This window comes from Cyclopterus lumpus, chromosome 11, assembly GCF_009769545.1.
Source record: "Cyclopterus lumpus isolate fCycLum1 chromosome 11, fCycLum1.pri, whole genome shotgun sequence".
NCBI lineage: Eukaryota > Metazoa > Chordata > Actinopteri > Perciformes > Cyclopteridae > Cyclopterus > Cyclopterus lumpus.
In genome coordinates this window covers 22765963-22788381 of record NC_046976.1, presented here as the reverse complement: position 1 = coordinate 22788381, position 22419 = coordinate 22765963, and the positions used below count along the sequence as shown (strand labels likewise).

The 22419-nt window shown below is 45.5% G+C and overlaps 2 protein-coding genes across 3 annotated transcripts in view; both read left to right on the top strand.

Annotated features, from left to right (window-relative positions):
* Positions 1–22419, top strand: part of dnai2b (dynein, axonemal, intermediate chain 2b) — a 28745-nt gene that overhangs the window by 3992 nt on the left and 2334 nt on the right. The window contains exons 2-9 of one of the 2 annotated variants that reach the window (XM_034544518.1): positions 12147–12667; positions 14367–14560; positions 15251–15412; positions 15876–15997; positions 17675–17817; positions 17894–18007; positions 18084–18223; positions 18293–18415. In XM_034544518.1, the coding sequence (XP_034400409.1) occupies positions 14378–14560; positions 15251–15412; positions 15876–15997; positions 17675–17817; positions 17894–18007; positions 18084–18223; positions 18293–18415 (987 nt within the window). In that variant the 5' untranslated portion in view covers positions 12147–12667; positions 14367–14377. The other variant, XM_034544517.1, reaches the window with a different exon arrangement.
* lrp12 (low density lipoprotein receptor-related protein 12) lies at positions 1234–12327 on the top strand. Its single transcript, XM_034544516.1, has 11 exons — positions 1234–1443; positions 2394–2450; positions 2546–2681; positions 4879–5081; positions 5322–5569; positions 6471–6620; positions 6734–6955; positions 7593–7859; positions 8271–8473; positions 8574–8706; positions 8791–12327. The coding sequence occupies exons 1-11, from the start codon at positions 1383–1385 to the stop codon at positions 9679–9681; spliced, it is 2571 nt and encodes an 856-aa protein (XP_034400407.1). The 5' UTR covers positions 1234–1382; the 3' UTR covers positions 9682–12327.

Genomic DNA, 22419 nt, shown 5'->3' with positions numbered 1-22419 from the left:
CAGTGCTGTAGCTACATTTAAAGAAGAGATTCCTTCTGCATTTGATTCAATACCACGTCTCAATGTGACGGAGGACTCCTGTGATAACTTTAGTCCGTCCTCATTATAGCAGGACTCCTGGCGGTTTCTGTAGATGGCATTGCCCTGACATCCAACACCACTGTAAAGAATCTCGGCATTACCTTATTTATTGGCTTTTTTTTCAATTTCATTGAAAGATGGAGGAGGTTTTAAATATTATATTACTATTATTATTATTATTACTATTATATTAATATATTAATATTATAATTATGATCAGATTATAAAACCCTCTAAGGGACATTAGTGATTTTGGGCCGAATGAATATATTAAACGGTATCGTGACGTCATGAAAGTATTCCACATCCGGGGATTACACTGTAAACGTAGAGGCCAGATGGCTTCATGACTTCACGCGCAGGCGCACTCTCTCTGGTCACCGCTGCGGACTGTTGTTGTTCTCGGAGCTAACAGCTAGCTGCTAACTGAAGATGTCATCAGACGCTCGCACTGCTAACTTCTCCATGTTGCGTTCAGTAGCTCGGATTAGCTCAGATTGACGCGGGTTAGCCCATATTGACCCGGGTTAGCTGTCCTTGTGGAGGAGGACAGGCCAGCTAGCCGCTTAGCTCGTTAGCTGTTAGCTAGTGGTGGATTCCCTGATAGAAACAACCGTATATTATATAAGGTAGTATATTATATGATTATGGTCTGTTCAGGCTTTATGACGTCATGTCTCAGACCTCAGAGCTCGTGAATAAATGTTCCTCTTGAGCTAACGAGTCACAGCTGGCGGTTAGCCTTTGTTTGGAGCCGGGCACTGACGTCAGAGCTCTGTGAGGGTTACAGACTGGGTTAGTTTGGGCCAGGGTAGACAGACAGAATCAGGATAGATAGATAGACAGACAGACAGACAGACAGGGTTAGAGTAGACAGACAGAATCAGGATAGATAGATAGATAGACAGACAGACAGACAGGGTTAGAGTAGACAGACAGAATCAGGATAGATAGACAGACAGGGTCAGGGTAGACAGACAGAATCAGGATAGATAGATAGACAGACAGACAGACAGACAGACAGGGTTAGAGTAGACAGACAGGGTTAGAGTAGACAGACAGAATCAGGATAGATAGATAGATAGACAGACAGACAGACAGGGTTAGAGTAGACAGACAGGGTTAGAGTAGACAGACAGAATCAGGATAGATAGATAGACAGACAGACAGGGTTAGGGTAGACAGACAGACAGGGTCAGGGTAGACAGACAGGGTTAGAGTAGACAGACAGGGTCAGGGTAGACAGACAGGTTGTGTTTTCTGACATGAAGTCAGTGACCCTCCTCATCTAAAGGGTTATTATGGCCCTCAGAACAGGCTGCAGGCGCATCCCGCCAGTGGTCTACCTGCTTGTACTGTCAGGTGAGTTCACTAACTTTTATGATATAATCAATAACTATCAGGGGTTTCAACCATATCACATCAACCATCCAACATGTCTTGGTGTTCTGTACATTGGCTAATTAGCTTCAGCTGAGGAAACAGAATTAATTTTAATTGATTGATTGATCGGCTGGTCATATTCTTGGCTAAAGGTTTAAGACCAAGCTAACGTCTTCAACGGTGCATAAAGAGATTCAGTTCATAAGAAAAATATTTGAGTGCTTGAAGACTTCACGTCTCATAGGGTCCATTGGACCTGGAGGTGTCTGATGCTGGTGAGCCGGCCTCCCATTGGCCCTGCTGATGCCCCGCCCCCTCCTCTCTACCTCCTTCTGTTTCATGGATTGGAGTTCCATTCATACATTGTCATATTCATGTAATGTGTTTATGTAACTCTGTAACTCTGTTCATCTGGTCACATGACATCTATTCATCTGTCCATCCGGGGAGAGGGATCCTCCTCTGTTGCTCTCCTGAAGGTTTCTTCCCTTTTTTCCCTGTGAAAGGTTATTTTTGGGGAGTTTTTCCTGATTCGATGTGAGGTCAAAGGTCAGGGATGTCGTATGTGTACAGATTGTAAAGCCCTCTGAGGCAAATTTGTAATTTGTGATATTGGGCTATACAAAATAAACTGAATTGAATTGAAATTGAAATCCTTTAAAGGATAAATCGGCGGTCAAAATAGTTTCAAGTAGATTCATTTGTGGTTGCAACTTTAAACCAGTGGACAGGTTGTTGAGGATATAATTTGTATTTAAGCTCTTCGTCGTGTTAGATTAGTTCAGCCCTGACGTGGAAAGATATCAGGGTTTGTGTGTTTAAAGCTCACAGGAAACTATTACTATTTATTTAACATAGTTCTGATGTTACATTTCAATCAAATGATTTGACTGAACTTTCTCTGTCCATTCTGTTTGTGTCTTTCCCAGGATGCATTTCTGCATCTCAGAGAAATGACAATGTCTATGTGTCAGGGATTTCTAACGGTAAGTTGGTAGCAGCCACAATGATATCCCACCAGCTGAGCTTCATCTGCAATGTTATTCTACCTGTATGGCTGTCTAACTGTCTGTCTGTCCAGCCTGTGGTGATGTGGCAGAGCTCCTGCGGGCGTCCAACGGCGTCATCACCAGCCCCGGTTGGCCCTTTCAGTATCCGGCCAGACTGAACTGCAGCTGGAATATCAGAGCACGACCCGGAGACACCATCACCATCAGGTAAGGGCTGCTTTCATGTTTACTGCATCATAAATTACTTTTAAATGTGGCACAAGAAGTTGTTCTTAAGACTTTTATGGTCCTAACGGGGTTCAGGACTAGTCATCAGAGATGTAACAGGGTTCAGGACTAGTCATCAGAGATATAACAGGGTTCAGGACTAGTCATCAGAGAGGTAACGTGGTTCAGGACTAGTCATCAGAGAGGTAACGGGGTTCAGGACTAGTCATCAGAGAGGTAAGAGGGTTCAGGACTAGTCATCAGAGATATAACAGGGTTCAGGACTAGTCATCAGAGAGGTAACAGGGTTCAGGACTAGTCATCAGAGAGGTAACGGGGTTCAGGACTAGTCATCAGAGAGGTAAGAGGGTTCAGGACTAGTCATCAGAGATATAACAGGGTTCAGGACTAGTCATCAGAGATATAACAGGGTTCAGGACTAGTCATCAGAGATGTAACAGGGTTCAGGACTAGTCATCAGAGATATAACAGGGTTCAGGACTAGTCATCAGAGATATAACAGGGTTCAGGACTAGTCATCAGAGATATAACAGGGTTCAGGACTAGTCATCAGAGAGGTAAGAGGGTTCAGGACTAGTCATCAGAGATATAACAGGGTTCAGGACTAGTCATCAGAGAGGTAACAGGGTTCAGGACTAGTCATCAGAGATATAACAGGGTTCAGGACTAGTCATCAGAGATATAACAGGGTTCAGGACTAGTCATCAGAGAGGTAACAGGGTTCAGGACTAGTCATCAGAGATATAACAGGGTTCAGGACTAGTCATCAGAGATGTAACAGGGTTCAGGACTAGTCATCAGAGATATAACAGGGTTCAGGACTAGTCATCAGAGAGGTAACAGGGTTCAGGACTAGTCATCAGAGATATAACAGGGTTCAGGACTAGTCATCAGAGAGGTAACAGGGTTCAGGACTAGTCATCAGAGATATAACAGGTTTCAGGACTAGTCATCAGAGATGTAACAGGGTTCAGGACTAGTCATCAGAGATATAACAGGGTTCAGGACTAGTCATCAGAGAGGTAACGTGGTTCAGGACCAGTCATCAGAGAGGTAACAGGGTTCAGAACCAGTCATCAGAGAGGTAACGTGGTTCAGGACTAGTCATCAGAGAGGTAACGTGGTTCAGGACTAGTCATCAGAGAGGTAACGTGGTTCAGGACCAGTCATCAGAGATATAACAGGGTTCAGGACTAGTCATCAGAGAGGTAACGTGGTTCAGGACTAGTCATCAGAGAGGTAAGAGGGTTCAGGACCAGTCATCAGAGAGGTAACAGGGTTAAGGACTAGTCATCAGAGAGGTAACAGGGTTCAGAACCAGTCATCAGAGAAGTAACGTGGTTCAGGACTAGTCATCAGAGATATAACAGGGTTCAGGACTAGTCATCAGAGATATAACAGGGTTCAGGACTAGTCATCAGAGATATAACAGGTTTAAGGACCAGTCATCAGAGAGGTAAGAGGGTTCAGGACCAGTCATCAGAGAGGTAAGAGGGTTCAGGACTAGTCATCAGAGATATAACAGGTTTAAGGACCAGTCATCAGAGAGGTAAGAGGGTTCAGGACTAGTCATCAGAGATATAACAGGTTTAAGGACCAGTCATCAGAGAGGTAACAGGGTTAAGGACTAGTCATCAGAGAGGTAACAGGGTTAAGGACTAGTCATCAGAGAGGTAACAGGGTTAAGGACTAGTCATCAGAGAGGTAACAGGGTTCAGGACTAGTCATCGGAGATGTAACGGGGTTCAGGACTAGTCATCGGAGATGTAACGGGGTTCAGGACTAGTCATCAGAGAGGTAACAGGGTTAAGGACCAGTCATCAGAGAGGTAACAGGTTTAAGGACCAGTCATCAGAGAGGTAACAGGGTTAAGGACTAGTCATCAGAGAGGTAACAGAGTTAAGGACCAGTCATCAGTGAGGTAACAGGTTTAAGGACCAGTCATCAGAGAGGTAACAGGTTTAAGGACCAGTCATCAGAGAGGTAACAGGGTTAAGGACTAGTCATCAGAGAGGTAACAGAGTTAAGGACCAGTCATCAGTGAGGTAACAGGTTTAAGGACCAGTCATCAGAGAGGTAACAGGTTTAAGGACCAGTCATCAGAGAGGTAACAGGGTTCAGGACCAGTTATCAGAGATGTAACGTTTAATCAATACTCTCTCGTCTCTGCTCTTAGTTTCCAGGACTTTGACCTTCAGGGTTCCCATCGTTGCTCCTCGGACTGGATGTCCATCAGCAGCTACAGGAGCCTGGATGGGCTCCGGGTTTGTGGTTCCTCCTTGCCTCCACCTTATATCTCCTCCCAGGACCACGTCTGGATCCACTTCCACTCTGACGAAAGTCTGACGGGAAAAGGCTTTAGGCTCTCCTACATCACTGGTGAGGACTTGTAGAGCGTTGAATTGTGCGGGTATTAATCTGGTTCACAGATCTCTGGGTGTAGTGGGGTTTGAACACACGTCCCTGTCTGGACTTTGATCAGCAGAACCTCTTGGCCAATCCATGAGGAGGTCCAAGGTTCTGAAGCAGAATATATTAGAAATATTTAAAGAGTCCTGATCAGTTTTGCCACATTACCAGATGTCCTTTAAGTAATCAATCAATAATATCCTGTTGTAGGTAAAGCAGAGGTCTCCAGCTGTGACGTGGACCAGTTCCACTGCTCTAATGGGAAGTGCGTCCCAGATTGGTGGCGCTGTAACTCCATGGACGAGTGTGGAGACAATTCTGATGAGGATCTGTGCGTTGAGTCTCCGTTCTCCTTCCAGCCCTGCAGTCTGAACCAGTTCCCCTGTCTGTCCCGCTACACCCGGATCTACACCTGTCTGCCCCACAGCCTGAGGTGTGACGGCAGCATCGACTGCCAGGTAACAAACCAGTTCTCCCAGTCCAACACCAGCCATGACCGTGTGACAGCATTATCAACGATCTAATATTATATATTGGTGAATCCGCTGAGGCTCCACACTTTCCAATCCGATGCATGGAAAGTTCCTCAGGGGTCCTCAGCCTCGAGGGTCCTCAGCCAGAGGTTCCCAGGTCACCGTCAGTTTAGGGGCCTTCCCCACCATCTGATCCAGATCAATATCAGGTGGTGTCAAAACCTTTTATAAAAAAGAACCAAAACAGATCATTTTCTTATTCACAGTTACAGTTGATATTCATTCATATTCACAATGCATTTCATCAGGTTTTGGGACCTGTCGTTTGCTTTTGGTTGCTGTTCTCATTAAATAATATGATTTCAGTGATAATCTGCTCATTCTTTTTTTATTTTCGATCTGACTACTGCCCCTGGTCTTTTCAAGTGTACCTGTAACACTGAAGTCAAAATGACAGACAGGGATTAATCAGCTAGTTTCCTGAATTGGCCGTTACTCTCAAAAGTAAAATAATAAAAATGGCATCTAGAGATTTTGAAAACAACAACCAGTTGGTGACCAAACACACTCTGCTGGAGGCCAACATCCATTGGGAACATTTCCACCAGCTGGTTCTGAGTCACAGCCCCGTACACATCACTCCCACAGGACACCCTGGTGATCACAAGACTTCTCTAACCCAACAAAACACACGTAGACTGGACTGCTGGTCAGTTGTTCCAGCACCAAGGTCCCCCCCCCCCCCCTAAATCGGAGGTTCAACAATCGGCCAGAATCTCCCTTGAAAGCCTGACAGAAGCTTTCGGTGGAACGCTCAGCAGTACCTTGATGTTTGGACTCTTGGTTGAAACATCTGATGTATTTTCCGATATTTGTCTTGACCCAGGACCTTGGGGATGAGATCGACTGTGACGTTCCCACTTGTGGAGAATGGTTGAGGAACTTCTACGGCTCCTTCAGCTCTCCAAACTACCCAGACTTTTACCCTCCAGGAAGTAACTGCACCTGGCTGATCGACACGGGAGACCATAGGAAGGTAACCTTTGACCTCTGTCCTCAGAACAAGAAATGGACCTGGCAGAGAAAGATCTCCTTCCAGCTTCTCCTTGATCTCCCAAAGTAAAGCTAGCATCCCTCCTCTTTCTGCAGGTCGTCCTGAGGTTTACTGACTTTAAACTGGACGGGACGGGTTACGGCGACTACGTGAAGGTGTATGACGGCTTGGAGGAGAACCCTCGCCATCTCCTCAGGGTGCTGACTGCCTTCGACTCCAGAGCGCCTGTCGCTGTGGTTTCATCTTCCGGTCAGCTGCGAGTTCACTTCTACGCCGACAAGATCAATGCTGCCAGAGGCTTCAACGTCACCTACCAGGTGTGTTGGTTTTACCTGAGTGATGGTTCTTTGTGTATTTAGTGAAATAGATGGGTTCTCTTGCTCGTGTGTGTGTGCGTCTCTCTGGGTTCTCAATGTAAACAGCTTCTGTTTAACTTGTTCCTATTCCTCTCTCTGGGTTCTTCAGGTGTATGGGTTCTGTTTAACTTGTTCCTGCGTGTCTCTCTCTGGGTTCTTCAGGTAGATGGGTTCTGTTTAACTTGTTCCTGTGTGTCTCTCTCTGGGTTCTTCAGGTAGATGGGTTCTGTTTAACTTGTTCCTGCGTGTCTCTCTCTGGGTTCTTCAGGTAGATGGGTTCTGTTTAACTTGTTCCTGTGTGTCTCTCTCTCTCTGGGTTCTTCAGGTAGATGGGTTCTGTTTAACTTGTTCCTGTGTGTCTCTCTCTCTGGGTTCTTCAGGTAGATGGGTTCTGTTTAACTTGTTCCTGTGTGTCTCTCTCTCTCTGGGTTCTTCAGGTAGATGGGTTCTGTTTAACTTGTTCCTGTGTGTCTCTCTCTCTGGGTTCTTCAGGTAGATGGGTTCTGTTTAAATTGTTCCTGTGCCTTTCTCCCTGGGTTCTTCAGGTAGATGGGTTCTGTTTAAATTGTACCTGTGCCTTTCTCTCTGGGTTCTGCAGGTGGACGGGTTCTGCCTGCCATGGGAGGTTCCATGTGGGGGTAACTGGGGCTGTTACACCGAACAGCAGCGCTGTGACGGGTACTGGCATTGCCCCAACGGTCGTGATGAGCTGAACTGTTCTACATGTCAGGAGGATGAGTTTCCCTGTTCCAGAAACGGAGCCTGTTACCCTCGATCGGACCGCTGCAATTATCAGAACCGCTGCCCTAATGGTTCTGACGAGAAGAACTGCTTCTTCTGCCAGCCCGGAAACTTCCACTGCAAGGTACCAACAACCAGCTGATCAATATTCAACTCGTAAAGTAAAGAACGTGTATGCCAATTCACAAAAATAATGAACTTCCACTAGAACCTGAGAGCAGAGTTTTCTCTTCATACGTCATAACTCCTGACCCAGAAATCAATTCCAGATTTTCTACGGTTCTGTGCAGTGGAACTTTATTCACCTCACTTTTAACACCAAGAACCTCAAGTACTGGACCATAGTCCATGTAGTACAGTGTGTATCCTGGATATATATATATATTGTCCTGCAGGAGGTGCTGGCCCAGAGAACGGTCAGCCTCCTCCTGCAGGAGGTGCTGGACCATTGAACGGTCACGCATTAAATCAAGAACATTTTGCCGTGTTCATTTAGGAAAAGAATAACGTCTTTGACCTCTGACTTTTGTTGCAGAACAACCGCTGTGTGTTTGAGTCGTGGGTGTGCGACGCTCAGGACGATTGCGGCGACGGCAGCGACGAGGAGAGTTGTCCCGTCATCGTTCCCACCCGAGTCATTACTGCCGCCGTCATTGGCAGCCTCATCTGTGGCCTCCTATTGGTCATAGCCCTCGGCTGCACCTGCAAGCTCTACTCACTGCGCATGTTTGAACGCAGGTGAGACCGTAGGCTCTGATTGGTCACTGCTTCTGTGAATGCAGCTTGTGATTGGGCGATGTGAGCAGCGTGATTCCAGCTGTGTTATTGGTCATTCCAGGTCATTTGAGACCCAGTTGTCCAGAGTGGAAGCAGAGTTGCTTCGGAGGGAAGCCCCCCCCTCATATGGTCAACTGATCGCCCAGGGACTGATCCCACCTGTGGAGGATTTCCCAGTGTGCTCTGGGAGCCAGGTACAGATACTTGGATCAGAATGTCTGATGGTCACCATCTGCTGTTATAGATAAAAGATAATCTCTTGTATTCTTTGTCTTCAGGCTTCCGTCCTGGAGAACCTCCGTCTGGCTGTGCGCTCTCAGCTCGGCTTCACCTCCCTGAGACTCCCTTCCTCGGGACGTCACAGCAACCTGTGGCGTCGTCTCTTCACCTTCTCGCGGTCGCGGCGGTCCGGTTCTTTGGCGCTTGTCTCTGCTGACCTGGAGGACAGCACCGGCACCGTGAGCTCAGACCTGCTGTCTCCGGACTCGGACGATACGGACACAGGGGGCTTGGGCGCAGTGGGCGGGCCCGTCGCCCCCCTCCCGCAAAAGACACCTCCCTCCGCCGCCGTGGAGGCGGTAGTATTTGTGACTTCCTCCGTGACCCCGACGCCCACCTGTGGGCAAGGTCGTGATAGGCTCAGAGAGAACCCGCCCCCATCAAGCCCTGCCCCCGTGGTAACTCCCAGTCCAGATCCTGAACAACACAGCGACGCCTCAGAGTTCCAGGCTCCGCCCACCTCTGCCCTGCAGCGACTGGTCCAGAACTTGCATCGCCTCGCCAGGAACTTGACCAGAACCAGCCTTAACTGGCAGGACCAGAACTGGACCAATCACAGTCCACTTCACCATCTGGAGACCGGTATAAGTGGGTCCGAGGCAGTAGAGCAGCGAGACAACGGAGAAGAAGAAGATGTGGAGCTCCTGATCCCAGTCTCCGATTTCGACTCCTCCTCTTTACTTGTCACCGACATCCGGCAGCCGCTGCTAGAACCGTACCTTTCTTCTACCACAGGCCACGCCCCCCGCCACAATAGTGGAAACAGAGGAGGGCGGGACGGCCCCTGTGAACACTGTGGGATGGTCCACACGGCTCAGATCCCAGACGCCTGTCTGGAGGCCACGGGCAAAACGGAGAGCAGCGACGACGAGCTGCTGCTGCTGTGCTAACGAGCTAACTGACTGGTACTACACATACAGTTAGCTAACAAGATAGCTAGCTGACTGGTACTACACATACAGCAAGCGAACATGCTAACTGACTGGTACTACACATACAGTTAGCTAACAAGATAGCTAACAGACTGATACTACACATACAGCAAGCTAACATGCTAACTGACTGGTACTACACATACAGTTAGCTAACAGACTGATACTACACATACAGTTAGCTAACATGCTAACTGACTGGTACTACACATACAGTTAGCTAACAAGATAGCTAACAGACTGGTACTACACATACAGTTAGCTAACAGGCTGCTGTGCTAACATGCTAACTGACAGACTGCTACTACACATTCTACCCTGATACAACACCTACAGTTAGCTAATATACAGCAGAAAGAAAATTCTGAATATTTGCTGGCGATTTTTAGAATATTGGAAGATTCGTGCTCCATACATTCCACCCAAATGTAAAATGCCACACCGTGAGTGTGCAAGACAATACGAGGTCTCGTGGTCACTTCATAATGGTTATGATACATCTCCGTGGACAATACGAGGCCTCGTGGTCATTTCATAATGGTTATGATACATCTCCGTGGACAATACGAGGCCTCATGGTCTCTTCATAATGGTTATGATACATCTCCATGGACAATACGAGGCCTCGTGGTCATTTCATAATGGTTATGATACATCTCCATGGATTTCTCAATCAAAGACAGTGAGCTCATATAAAACACAGCACTGCAAAATCCAAAAGTGTTGGATGTGTTGCGGATCAGCTCATAGAGATAAATATAGACAGAGAAAATGGCAGTATGATTTATTAGAATACATTATTCACATTTGTTCTGATAAGACCCTAGTAATGTTAATACTGTAACACATCTTCACTTCACAAGCTAGTATCTCACACTGGACTGCAACTAGCCGACAAAGCGAACACTTTAGACTGGACTTCAAATAGTAGCATGCTAACAGATTTGACTGGACTTCAGCTAGTAACATGCTAACAGATTTTACTGGATTTAAGCTAGTAACATGCTAACATATGTGACTGGACTTCAGTGACATGCTAATGCTTGAAACATAACTCAAGCTAGCTAACTTTGACTCGACTAAACCTACACCTGTTAGCATGTTAGTTTGATTCAATGTTAGCTCAGTGATGTTAGAGATGAACAGACCAATCGGAGGCCGAGAGGAGAGATGCCACTGATTGGTTTCTTTTGCTGGTACAATGATGAACACTCTTCACTGACGTTCCTGCGGTCCGTCCGTGAACTCTTTTCTTCTCGCTGCAGGCGCACTTCCTGCTCATTTGTCCGACTGTAAATTGTGTCCTGACAGAACAAACTGATGAGAACATTAAGATTAAAGTGCTCTGATTCGGGGACCTATTGCGACTCCTGGGACCCCATCCCCCACCCCAAGGAAATGATGAGGGTCATGTGACCAATGGAGGTAGCCAACGATTTCAGGCTAGTTGAACTGTAAAGCCAACACAGGTCTCTTCCACCGGGGTACCCTATAGTCTACAAAGAGATAATTCTGGATCTGTAGTGGTCTGTACAGACAACCTGGACCTCAACCATCTGGATCGGTCTGTGAAGACAACCTTCTGGATCGTTCTGTACAGACAACCTTGTGGATTGGTCTAAAGACAACCTTCTGGATCGGTCTGGAAAGAGAATGTTCTGGTTTTGAAAAGTTAAGAGTCACATTTCCACTTAAAATATTCAACATAAATGACTTGGTTTCATATTGTGGCGAACCAGAACGGTACCATCTAAGGGTTGGAGTTGAAGAACAGTTGAGAACTGAACAGGAACAGGCCTTTAGAACCACTCACGAGGCTTCAGAACCAGAAGGTCTCATGTCTACAGATGTATAAAAGGACATCAAAGTTGTGAGTTATTATTTTAATTCAGATTTTGTGACATCAAGCTCCTCCTCAGACTGAAGCCATTTAAACTGTATTTATGATCTCTGGAACAGTTTTTATTGTACTCAGATCTCAGCTGACCTTGTGTGAGTGTATATTTATTATTATTATTATTGATATTATTATTATTGATATGATGTTGGTTATCGTTGTTGTGTTGAAGGAATACTTCACATAAAGGTTCCTGGAGTTCTTGCTCGTTTCCGCCATTCTTCCTTGGAGAGACGTCTGTTTATGAACATAAACATGCATCATGCATCATCTGAAGCTCTGAAGTTTGTTTGAAGATGTTAGTAAAGTACTGAGGTCACATGGACCGGCTTAATAATGGACCTCATGAAGATGTAGCTGTAAAAGTTATGACGGCTTTTTAACAAACACAAAATACTTATTTTCTCTATTTATGTATTTGTGCTCATCCAGAGGTAACGAGTACTTCTTAAAGTACCTGCAGTACCTCGTGTTCTGGTTGAGGTATGAGAGGAAAACAAAGAAGAACTCAAGGTAACCAAGTGAGATATATATATATATATATATATATATATATATATATATATAATTCATTGATAGTGTGAAGTATTACCTTCGTTGTGGTGGAGCTGTTTTTCTGACCTGCATGATTCAAGCTGTTTGGTGGTTGTTTTTATTTGTGTCTGTAAACTGTTTAACTGCACTAAATATTAAAGGTTCACATTTCACCTGTCCTTTATTTTAATAAAGAACTTAGAAACCTGGAGATCAGCTGCTGACTGGACTCTAACGTCCCCCATGGGACCAGATCTAGCCTCAGCCTCTAACCGTCCCCCTTCTGACAGCTCCTTCCAGCAGGATCCTGCATCATGTCACACAGCTCAAATCCTCTCGAACATGACAATGAGTTCCCTCCAGTCCCCAGATCTCAGTCCAATAGAGCACCTTTGAAATAAGGTGGACCATCATGGGTCAGCTGCTGATGCCCTCATGTCATTATGGACCAACATCTCTGAGAAGAGGCAAAAGGGGGTCCAACCCGGAAGTAGACAGGTACCTAATAAAGTGGTGAGTGTGCGTGAGTACTACCTTTATTACTGCATATATCCACTGGTTACTGCTGTTGGCGAACTAACTAATGTGACAGAAACATCTGTTTGTTGACTTTAGTGATGACGCGTGTGTTGTTGATAGCGTGTTAGTGTTGCTAGGAGACGGCTAACTCCGTCCAGTTGCGAGGAATCGGCGATCTGCGCGACCAGAGATCCGTGAGTTTAAACATTTAATCTGTTTATAGTCATTAATTAAGTCATTAGGTCTGTTTGGTGGGTCTATAAGTCTGTGTTTAGTCCGTCTATGAATCTATTTAACGTTAGTCTATAAGTCTGTGTTTAGTCAATCAATCAGTTTAGTCTATAAGTGTTTAGTTTCATTACATGTCATTTAGCTGACGCTTTTATCCAAAGCGACTTACAATAAGTGCATTCAACGAGTACAAACTCAGAACAATAAGAATCAAGAAAGTAACATTTCTTCAAGAAAGACAAAACTACTGAAATACCATAAGTAAGTGCCACTAAAGAGGATATCTTTTCATTCAAGGTATAGTCGCAAGATGTGTTTTTAGTTTGCGACGGAAGGTGTAGAGACTTCCTGTCCTGATGTCAATGTGGAGCTCGTTCCACCAATGAGGAGCCAGCACAGCAAACAGTCTGACTTTGTTGAGTGTTTAGCTCGAAGTGAAGGAGCTACAAGCCGATTGGCAGAAGCTGAGTGAAGTGAACGAGCTGGGGTGTACAGTTAGACCATGTCCTGGGTGTGAGGTTAGACCATGTCCTGGGTGTGAGGTTAGACCATGTCCTGGATGTGAGGTTAGACCATGTCCTGGGTGTGAGGTTAGACCATGTCCTGGGTGTGAGGTTAGACCATGTCCTGGGTGTGAGGTTAGACCATGTCCTGGATGTAGACTGGACCCGATCTGTTCGCAGCACAGTACCCAAGTACCAATGTTTTGAAGTGGATGCTGCGGCCACCGGTAACCAGTGAAGGAGCAGATTAGTGTGGGTGAATTTAGGAGGTTAAAGACCAGTTGAGCTGCTGCATTCTGGATGAGCTGTAGAGGTCGGGTGGCATTAGCAGGTAGACCTGAAGGAGGGAGTTACAGTAGTCTAGACGCGAGATGACCAGGACCTGGACCAGAACCTGGACCAGAGCCTGGACCAGGACCTGTGCCGCCTTCTGAGTGAGAAGAGGTCGTATTCTCCTGATGTTGTACAGCATGTACCTACAGGAGCGTGTTGTTGTGGTAATGTTGGCAGTCAGGGAGAGTTGACTGACAGGTGTCACACCGAGGTTCCTGGCAGTCGGGGGCGGGGCCAACACTGAGTTGTTGAAGTTAATAGTCAGGTCGTGGGTGGGAGAGACTTTTCCTGGAAGGAAGAGAAGTTCAGTCTTGTCCGGGTTAATTTTCAGGTGGTGAGCGGACATCCACTGAGAGATGTCAGTCAGACAGGCAGAGATTCGTGCTGCTACCTGTGTTTCAGATTGAGGAAACGAGACGATAAGTTGAGTGTCATCAGCATAGCTGTGGTAGGAGAAGCCATGAGAGAGAATGACAGAGCCGAGAGAATTAATGTACAGAGAGAAGAGAAGGGGACCAGAACGGAGCCTTGAGGGACCCTCTCTCCAAGTTTAGTCCATCTGTAAGTCTGTGTTCAGTCGATATGTGTGTTTAGTCTGCAAGTCTGTGTTCTCCGGTGTTTAAAAGCTAACCCTGGAATGGAGATCGTCCATGTGTACACAAAGCTCCGCCTTGAGTTTGGCCGGCAGTGTCTCTTTTCCGACCGCCCTGCAGAGCTGCTGGTAGACGTTCCTACAGACCAGAGTCTGGCTCCACAATTCATCCAGAAAACTCACCGAGACCAGGGCCTGCAGGCCTGCCGGGACATGTCGGAGCACCAGGTGAGCAACACATCAACTAGACGTGTTTCTGACAATAGCAGAGGAATTTCTCAACTTGGCAAGGGTCCTTCTTTGATCCCCAAAGAGCCCAGGTCTTCTTTGGTCCACTGCAACGTCAAGTTGCTGTCTTCTGAATGAGAGCTTAGATTCCAAATCTGTGGTCAAGGCAATGTAATTTAATGTAGGGTCATATATCATCTTATAATATCTCTGCAAACTCAGATTCCTATCGTTCCCTTTGGCCTCTGTGGCCCCAGTTTGTGTGTGTTATAGTCCTTTCAACCAGATTAAAGTCTACCTTGACACCTGTCTTCTCTTCAGCTGATCATCTCTGCATTATTTCTAACGTGACCACATGTTGACTCTGCTATGAGGGCTCTGCTTGCACGCCGGCAATGTTGTTTTCTGAAATGTGGTTGTTTGTAGATAAAGATTGTATAGAGTCTGGTAGGAGGACAGACCAGAGTCAGTTTCTTGAGACGTATATTTTTGAGTCGTTGCAGACTGGATGCATGTCCTTGTGTTTCTGATGAAGTTTCAGGTGGCTTATTATAAGATATGAAAAAAGCCTGCTGATTGGTGGATGAAGTCTCCTGATGGTTGGTTTTAGTTTGTGAATAAAAGAGTCGGACCACGATGGACGTTATATGAAGCCTCTTCATGATGACTCTGGTGTTTTTGTGTATGCAGGTGAACACAGAGCGCTTTGAGTCTGACAGCTGTGGTCTAAACCACGAGGAGGGGGGGTGGCCCAAAGACGTGAACCCTCAGGAAATTGAACAGACCATCCGCTTCAGGAAGAAAGTGGAGAAAGACGAGAGCTACATCAACAGCATCCTGCAGCTGGGCAGCGTAAGATCACAATCCACATCGACCCACTTCTCCTTTACTCGGACCACGTTGTCCCACTTCCCTTCTACTCGGTCCTCGTCGACCCCCTGCACCTTTACTTGGTGCACGTCGTCCCCCTTTACCGTTACTCGGTCCACGTCGTCCCCCTTTACCGTTACTCGGTCCACGTCGTCCCCCTTTACCGTTACTCGGTCCACGTCGTCGCCCTTTACCGTTACTCGGTCCACGTCGTCGCCCTTTACCGTTACTCGGTCCACGTCGACCCCCTTTAGCTTTACTCTGTCCACATTGACCCCCTTTACCTTTTCATTCCGTCTAGGTCGACCCCCTTCACCTGCCAGCAGAGTTTGGCGGACGTTTAGCTGATGTTGATTCTTGATCAGTCTGGTGTGTCCCCGGTTACAGCCAAGTCAGTGTTTGGCATGTCATAGGGCACTGTGTGATGCCATCATGTGTGGTCTAGGTCATGGAGAATTGCATCAGACAGAACAATGCCGTGGACATCTACCAGGAATACTTGAAGGACGAGGAGGAGGTGGAGGAACTTCAGGAGCCGCCATCTGCCAAGACTATCAACGTCTTCAGGTACAGCTGACAGTGTTAAATATCAACCTATTGTTTTTCTATGACTGAAGTTTAAGAGAAAAGTATTAAACATTTTTATTATCGAATAGATTATCTCACATATTTATAAACCTGACAATCAGAGTAGGCTGAACGTTGCCATGGTGGTCAATGTCCAGATCAGTACTTGAATGCAGCTTTTGTTTATACTGTAAATGCATTACCCCACCAATCCCAAAGCGCATGACATAAAGAATAGTATTCACTACGTGTCCACATTGTGAAGTCTGCCGTTCTAATCCAATAAGCATTAACTTTCTGTCAGATCCTCTATGAATAAAGTAATTCATTAGATTTAAAATCATCAATGTCTTTGTGTTTGAGAGAAAGCAGCTTTGGACTGCAGTGGTTTTGAAAGGTTGAACAAATGTTTTTTAACTGTTGTAAAGTTTGGATCACATAGTGGGAAACAAACCTACAGACACCACTGGAATACTTTTCACGACGGAGCCTGTTTGAAACTGCTACCAACAACATTGAACAATGTTGATTTAGAAATATAACGAATGAAGCTTCAAACTATTTGGTTCAGGAGGACTGAAACCCCAGAGTTTACCCTGAAGTTACTTTGTAACCCCAAATCCTGCTGGAATAGAACCGAACAGTTTGAAACTTCATTTATAACGATTACATTCTAAATCTACATTTGAAGGATGCACAGCTTCTTTGTGTTCATACTTTTGTCAATGAAATGCAAAATATAGACCTATTATTTTGTTAGGTTTGTTTATGTGTCATTATGAGGGATCTGATACTAGAAAGCATTATTGCTGATCTCCCGATTGCATATTTTATCGGGCCCTTCAGGCTGATCCAAATTGCTATAGGCCCATTTCTATTCTGCCATGTCTGTCTAAGGTGTTGGAAAGGCTTGTGGGTAGTCAGTTAACCGACTACCTGGAAGCCTACAATATTCTGTCTAGTGCTCAATCGGGCTTCAGAACTGGCTATGGCTGTATAACAGCAACCCTCAAGGTCCTTAATGACATCATTTCTGCCTTGGACTCAAAGATGTTTTGTGCTGCAATTTTTATAGATGTAGCCAAAGCCTTTGACTCAGTACATCACTCTGTTCTCATTGACAGGCTCAGTCATATTGGAGTCACGGGGACCTCCTTGTCTTGGTTCTCTAACTACCTTACAGACAGAGTGCAATGTGTGAGAGCAGAGCAACTTCTCTCGCAGCCTCTCCCAGTCACCAAAGGTGTCCCTCAGGGATCAATTCTTGGCCCTATTCTTTTCTCCATCTATATCAATAATATAGCAAGTTCTGTAGTGGATTCATCTATCCATCTGTACGCAGATGACACAATCCTCTACTCTATTGGGCCCTCTTCAGACGTAGTCCCTCAAAAGCTTCAGCACAGTTTTAATAAAATCCAACAGGCTTTCTCTAGTCTGCATCTACAATTAAATGCCTCTAAGACCAAAGTCATGTGGTTTGGTAAGAAGGCCACAGTTGTAAATAAGAATTGGTTCTTAATCTATTTCGCCTGGCTAAATAAAGGTTAAATAAAAAAATTAAATCATATTCATCTTTTACTGGCACTGGGCAAGTGAGAAACCAATGATGTTGAGCCGTGGAATGTGTTTATTCCTCTGGCTCTTGGTTGTAGTTGATCCTTGGTATATCTGCAGAGATCCTAACAAGGTGAAGCGTACCGTCACCGGTCTGTCGTGGCACCCTGACGGTGGCAGGAAGCTGGCGGCCGCCTACTCGTGCCTTGAGTTCCAGAAAGCCTCCAAAGACATGAGCCTGGACTCCTACATCTGGGACATCGGTGGGTAAGATGGATGCATGGACAGCAGCTGGATTCAGAGTCCAGATTTCACAGATGGATTTACGTTTGGTTTCAGAGAACCCTAACAGACCGGAGATGACTCTGAAGCCGGTGTCTCCACTCGTCTGTCTGGAATACAACCCCAAAGACTGCCACACTCTGGTGGGAGGCAGCTACAACGGACAGATTGGTGGGTTCAGGTTTAAGACTGACTGACTGTTTGTCTCAGTGAAGAGTTTCATAACCTGTTGGTGTGTTTGTTTTAGCATACTGGGACACTCGGAAAGGCAGCCAGCCAGTGGAGATTTCCTCTGTGGAGCACAGTCACAGAGACCCGGTCTACAAGATCATCTGGCTGCAGTCCAAGACTGGGACAGACATCTTCTCTGCATCTACTGATGGACAGGTAGGCTGACGGGTGGACCTCCGGGACTGTGATGATCACAAACGGGTAAAAGTATCTTCTTTCCATCAGGTTCTGTGGTGGGACGTTCGCAAGTTGACCGAGCCCACAGAGCGTCTGGTTCTGGACCCGAGCAGGGAGGGAAACCTGGACCGAGCTTTAGGAGCCATCTCTCTGGATTTTGAGTCTACCATGGTGAGGTTTATCTGGAACGTTCCATTTGAAGAACTTTGTATACTTGTATCCTGGTCAGTCCCAGATCCCAGTAAGACATGAGTGAGTGGCACTGAAGGCTGACTGTGGAGATGAGGCTTCACTTAGATTGTAGCTTGTGTTGACCCGGTATCTGCAACCACCGTTTGGTTAGTTAGCATCCAAGCTAAAAGCTATGAACCCGTTGTACAAGTCTCGGCAGGCTGACTACATGGATCAGAACCACCAGATCTACTGGTGCAGCGTGAGATAGCAAGACGAGCAACAACCAAATGTTTGTGGCCGTTCATGAACGTGTATCTCTAAGAGAAGATGTAATAAAGTGAGGCTTTGATTGTCATATTAATACTCACCTCACATTCGGCCGGTGCCACATTCCTCGAAGCACCGGCCGAGGAGGTGGAGTAGCAGCCGTCTTTGATTCAAGCCTATGAATGAATCCTAAACCTAAACTAAACTACAACTCATTTGAAAGCCTTGTTCTTAGTCTTTCACATCCAACTTGGAAAACATTACAGCCAATTCTATTTGTTATACTGTATCGGCCACCAGGTCCATATTCAGAATTTATATCTGAATTTTCAGAGTTTTTATCAAGTTTAGTCCTTAAAAATGATAAGGTTATTATTGTAGGAGATTTTAATATTCATGTGGATATTGATAATGATTGCCGTAGTGCTGCATTTATCTCATTGTTGGACTCGATTGGCTTCTGTCAGAGAGTACAGAAACCCACTCACTGCTTTGGCCACACCCTCGACCTTGTTCTTGCATATGGCATTGACATTGAGCATTTGGAGGTCTTCCCACAGAACCCTCTTCTGTCAGACCATTACCTCATAACTTTTGAGTTCATACTCCCGGAGTGTACACCGTTAGTCAAAAGTTTCTACACCAGATGTCTAACTGACAGTGCTGTAGCTACATTTAAAGAAGCGATTCCTTCTGCATTTGATTCAATACCACGTCTCAATGTGACGGAGGACTCCTGTGCTAACTTTAGTCTGTCCCAGATTGATCATATTGTCAATAGTGCTACAGGCTCACTGAGAATGACACTAGACTTGATAGCCCCACTGAAGAAAAAGACAGTGAGGCAAAGGAGGTTTGCTCCCTGGTAGAACCCTCAGACCCGCGACCTAAAGCAAACTTCACGAAAGCTTGAAAGCATATGGCGTTCCACCAATCTGGAAGAATCACACTTAGTTTGGAGAGATAGTCTTAAAACATATAAAAAGGCTCTCCGTAATGCCAGAGCAGCCTATTACTCATCAGTAATAGAGAAAAATAAGAACAACCCCAGGGTTCTCTTTAGCACTGTAGCCAGGCTGACAGAGTCACAGCTCTGTGGAGCCGTGTATTCCTATAGACCTCAGTAGTAATGACTTCATGAACTTCTTCAATGAAAAGATTTGAACTATTAGAGTCTAGATTGATGATCTCTTGCCCTCAACCAGTGCCGATCTGTCATCAAGAGGAGTGGCCTTGGAAACGGCTGTATGCCCTGGTGTATATTTGGATAGCTTTTCTCCCATCAACCTAGACCAATTGTCTTCAACGGTTTCTACTTCTAAACCGTCTACCTGTCTCTTAGACCCCATCCCAACGAGGCTGCTTAAAGACGTGTTGCCTTTAATTGGCACCTCTCTGCTGGATATTGTTAATGTGTCTTTGCTAACAGGCCATGTTCCACATTCCTTCAAAGTAGCTGTAATTAAACCTCTCCTGAAGAAGACCACTCTTAATCCAGAGGTGTTGGCTAACTACAGACCGATCTCTAACCTTCCCTTCCTCTCTAAGATCCTTGAGAAAGTAGTCGCAAATCAGTTGTGTGACTTTCTACCTCAGAATAGTTTATTTGAGGAGTTTCAGTCAGGATTTAGAAAACACCACAGAGACAGCACTGGTGAAAATTATAAATGACCTCCTAATTGCATCAGATAGGGGACTCATCTCCGTACTTGTTTTGTTAGACCTTAGTGCTGATAAAGGACTCATCTCTGTACTGGTATTATTAGGCCTTAGTGCTGCGTTCGACACCATTGACCATGACATCCTATTACAGAGATTGGATCAGTCGATTGGCATTTCAGGTACCGCACTAAGTTGGTTTAAATCCTATTTATCAGATCGATCTCAGTTTGTATTTGTAAACGATGAAGCCTCAATGACCACCAACGTTAATCACGGAGTTCCACAAGGTTCTGTGCTTGGATCAATTTTATTTACCTTATATATGCTTCCTTTGGGCAACATTATCAGGAAACACTGCATAAACTTTCATTGCTATGCAGACGATACTCAATTATATCTATCGATCAAACCAGAGGAGACCAACCAGCTCGCTAAAATTCAAGAATGTCTTAAAGACATAAAAACATGGATGACCTGCAACTTCCTGATGTTAAACTCAGACAAAACTGAAGTTATTTTACTGGGCCCTGAACACCTCAGAGATCAATTATCTGGTGATGTGGTTTCTGTAGATGGCATTTCCCTGGCATCCAACACCACTGTAAATAATTTAGGTGTTATCTTTGACTCCCACGTTAAGCAAATCTCAAGGATTGCATTTTATCATCTACGTAACATTTAAAAAATCAGGCACATCTTGTCTCAAAAAGATGCAGAAAAGCTGGTTCACGCGTTTGTTACTTCCAGACTAGATTACTGCAACTCCTTATTATCAGGCTGCTCTAATAAGTCTCTTAAGTCCCTCCAGTTGATCCAGAATGCTGCAGCTTGTGTACTCACAAAAACTAAGAAAAGAGATCACATGACTCCTGTATTAGCTGCTCTGCACTGGCTCCCTGTAAAATCAAGAATCACATTTAAAATTCTTCTCCTCACCTACAAAGCCTTGATTGGTGATGCACCATCATATCTTAAGGAGCTTGTAGTACCATATTGCCCCACTAGAGAGCTGCGCTCACTAAATGCGGGGCTACTTGTGGTTCCTAGAGTCCTAAAAAGTAGGATGGGAGCAAGAGCCTTCAGTTATCAAGCTCCTCTTTTATGGAACCAGCTTCCACTTTCAGTCCGGGGGGCAGACAGTCACCTCATTTAAGAGTAGACTTAAGACTTTCCTGTTTGATAGTGCTTATAGTTAGGGCTGAATCAGGTTTGCCCTGGTCCAGCCCCTTGATATGCTGCTATAGGCTTATAGGCTGCTGGGGGATGTTTTAGGATACACTGAGCACCTATCTCCTCTTCTCTCTCTCCTTATGGATGAATTTACATATCTCCATTGCACCTTATTCACTCTGCTTCCTCCCCGGAGTATTTGTGACTTCACGTCTCATAGGGTCCATTGGACCTGGCAGTGTCTGATGCTGGTGAGCCAGCCTCCCGCGTGAGCCAGCCTCCTGCTGATGCCCCGCCCCCCCTCCTCCTCTCTACCTCCTTCTGTTTCATGGATTGGAGTTCCATTCATACATTGTCATATTCATGTAATGTGTTTATGTAATTTTGTAATGCTGTTCATTCTGTACACATGACATCTATTCTTCTGTCCATCCGGGGAGAGGGATCCTCCTCTGTTGCTCTCCTGAAGGTTTCTTCACTTTTTTCCCTGTCAAAGGTTATTTTTGGGGAGTTTTTCCTGATCCGATGTGAGGTCAAAGGTCAGGGATGTCGTATGTGTACAGATTGTAAAGCCCTCTGAGGCAAATTTGTAATTTGTGATATTGAGCTATACTAAATAAACTGAATTGAATTGATTGGTTGGTGCCACCAACATGAAGTCCATTTTAAAGACCGAGTGAGCAGTGTGAGCCCACCGCCTCTATATGTGAGCCCACCTATATCTGTATGTTCCTGCAACAACCAGGATCAGCACACCAAGGCAGCCTCTATCAGATGTCTACATGTGGGACCCTGGTCTGAGGTTCCTTAGATCCCAAAACTCAGATTCATTGAGTCAACCTTAGTCTGGCTCCTCACCCGGACCAGTTTCTCCCCAACATCCCTCGTCCTTTTCCTCCCTG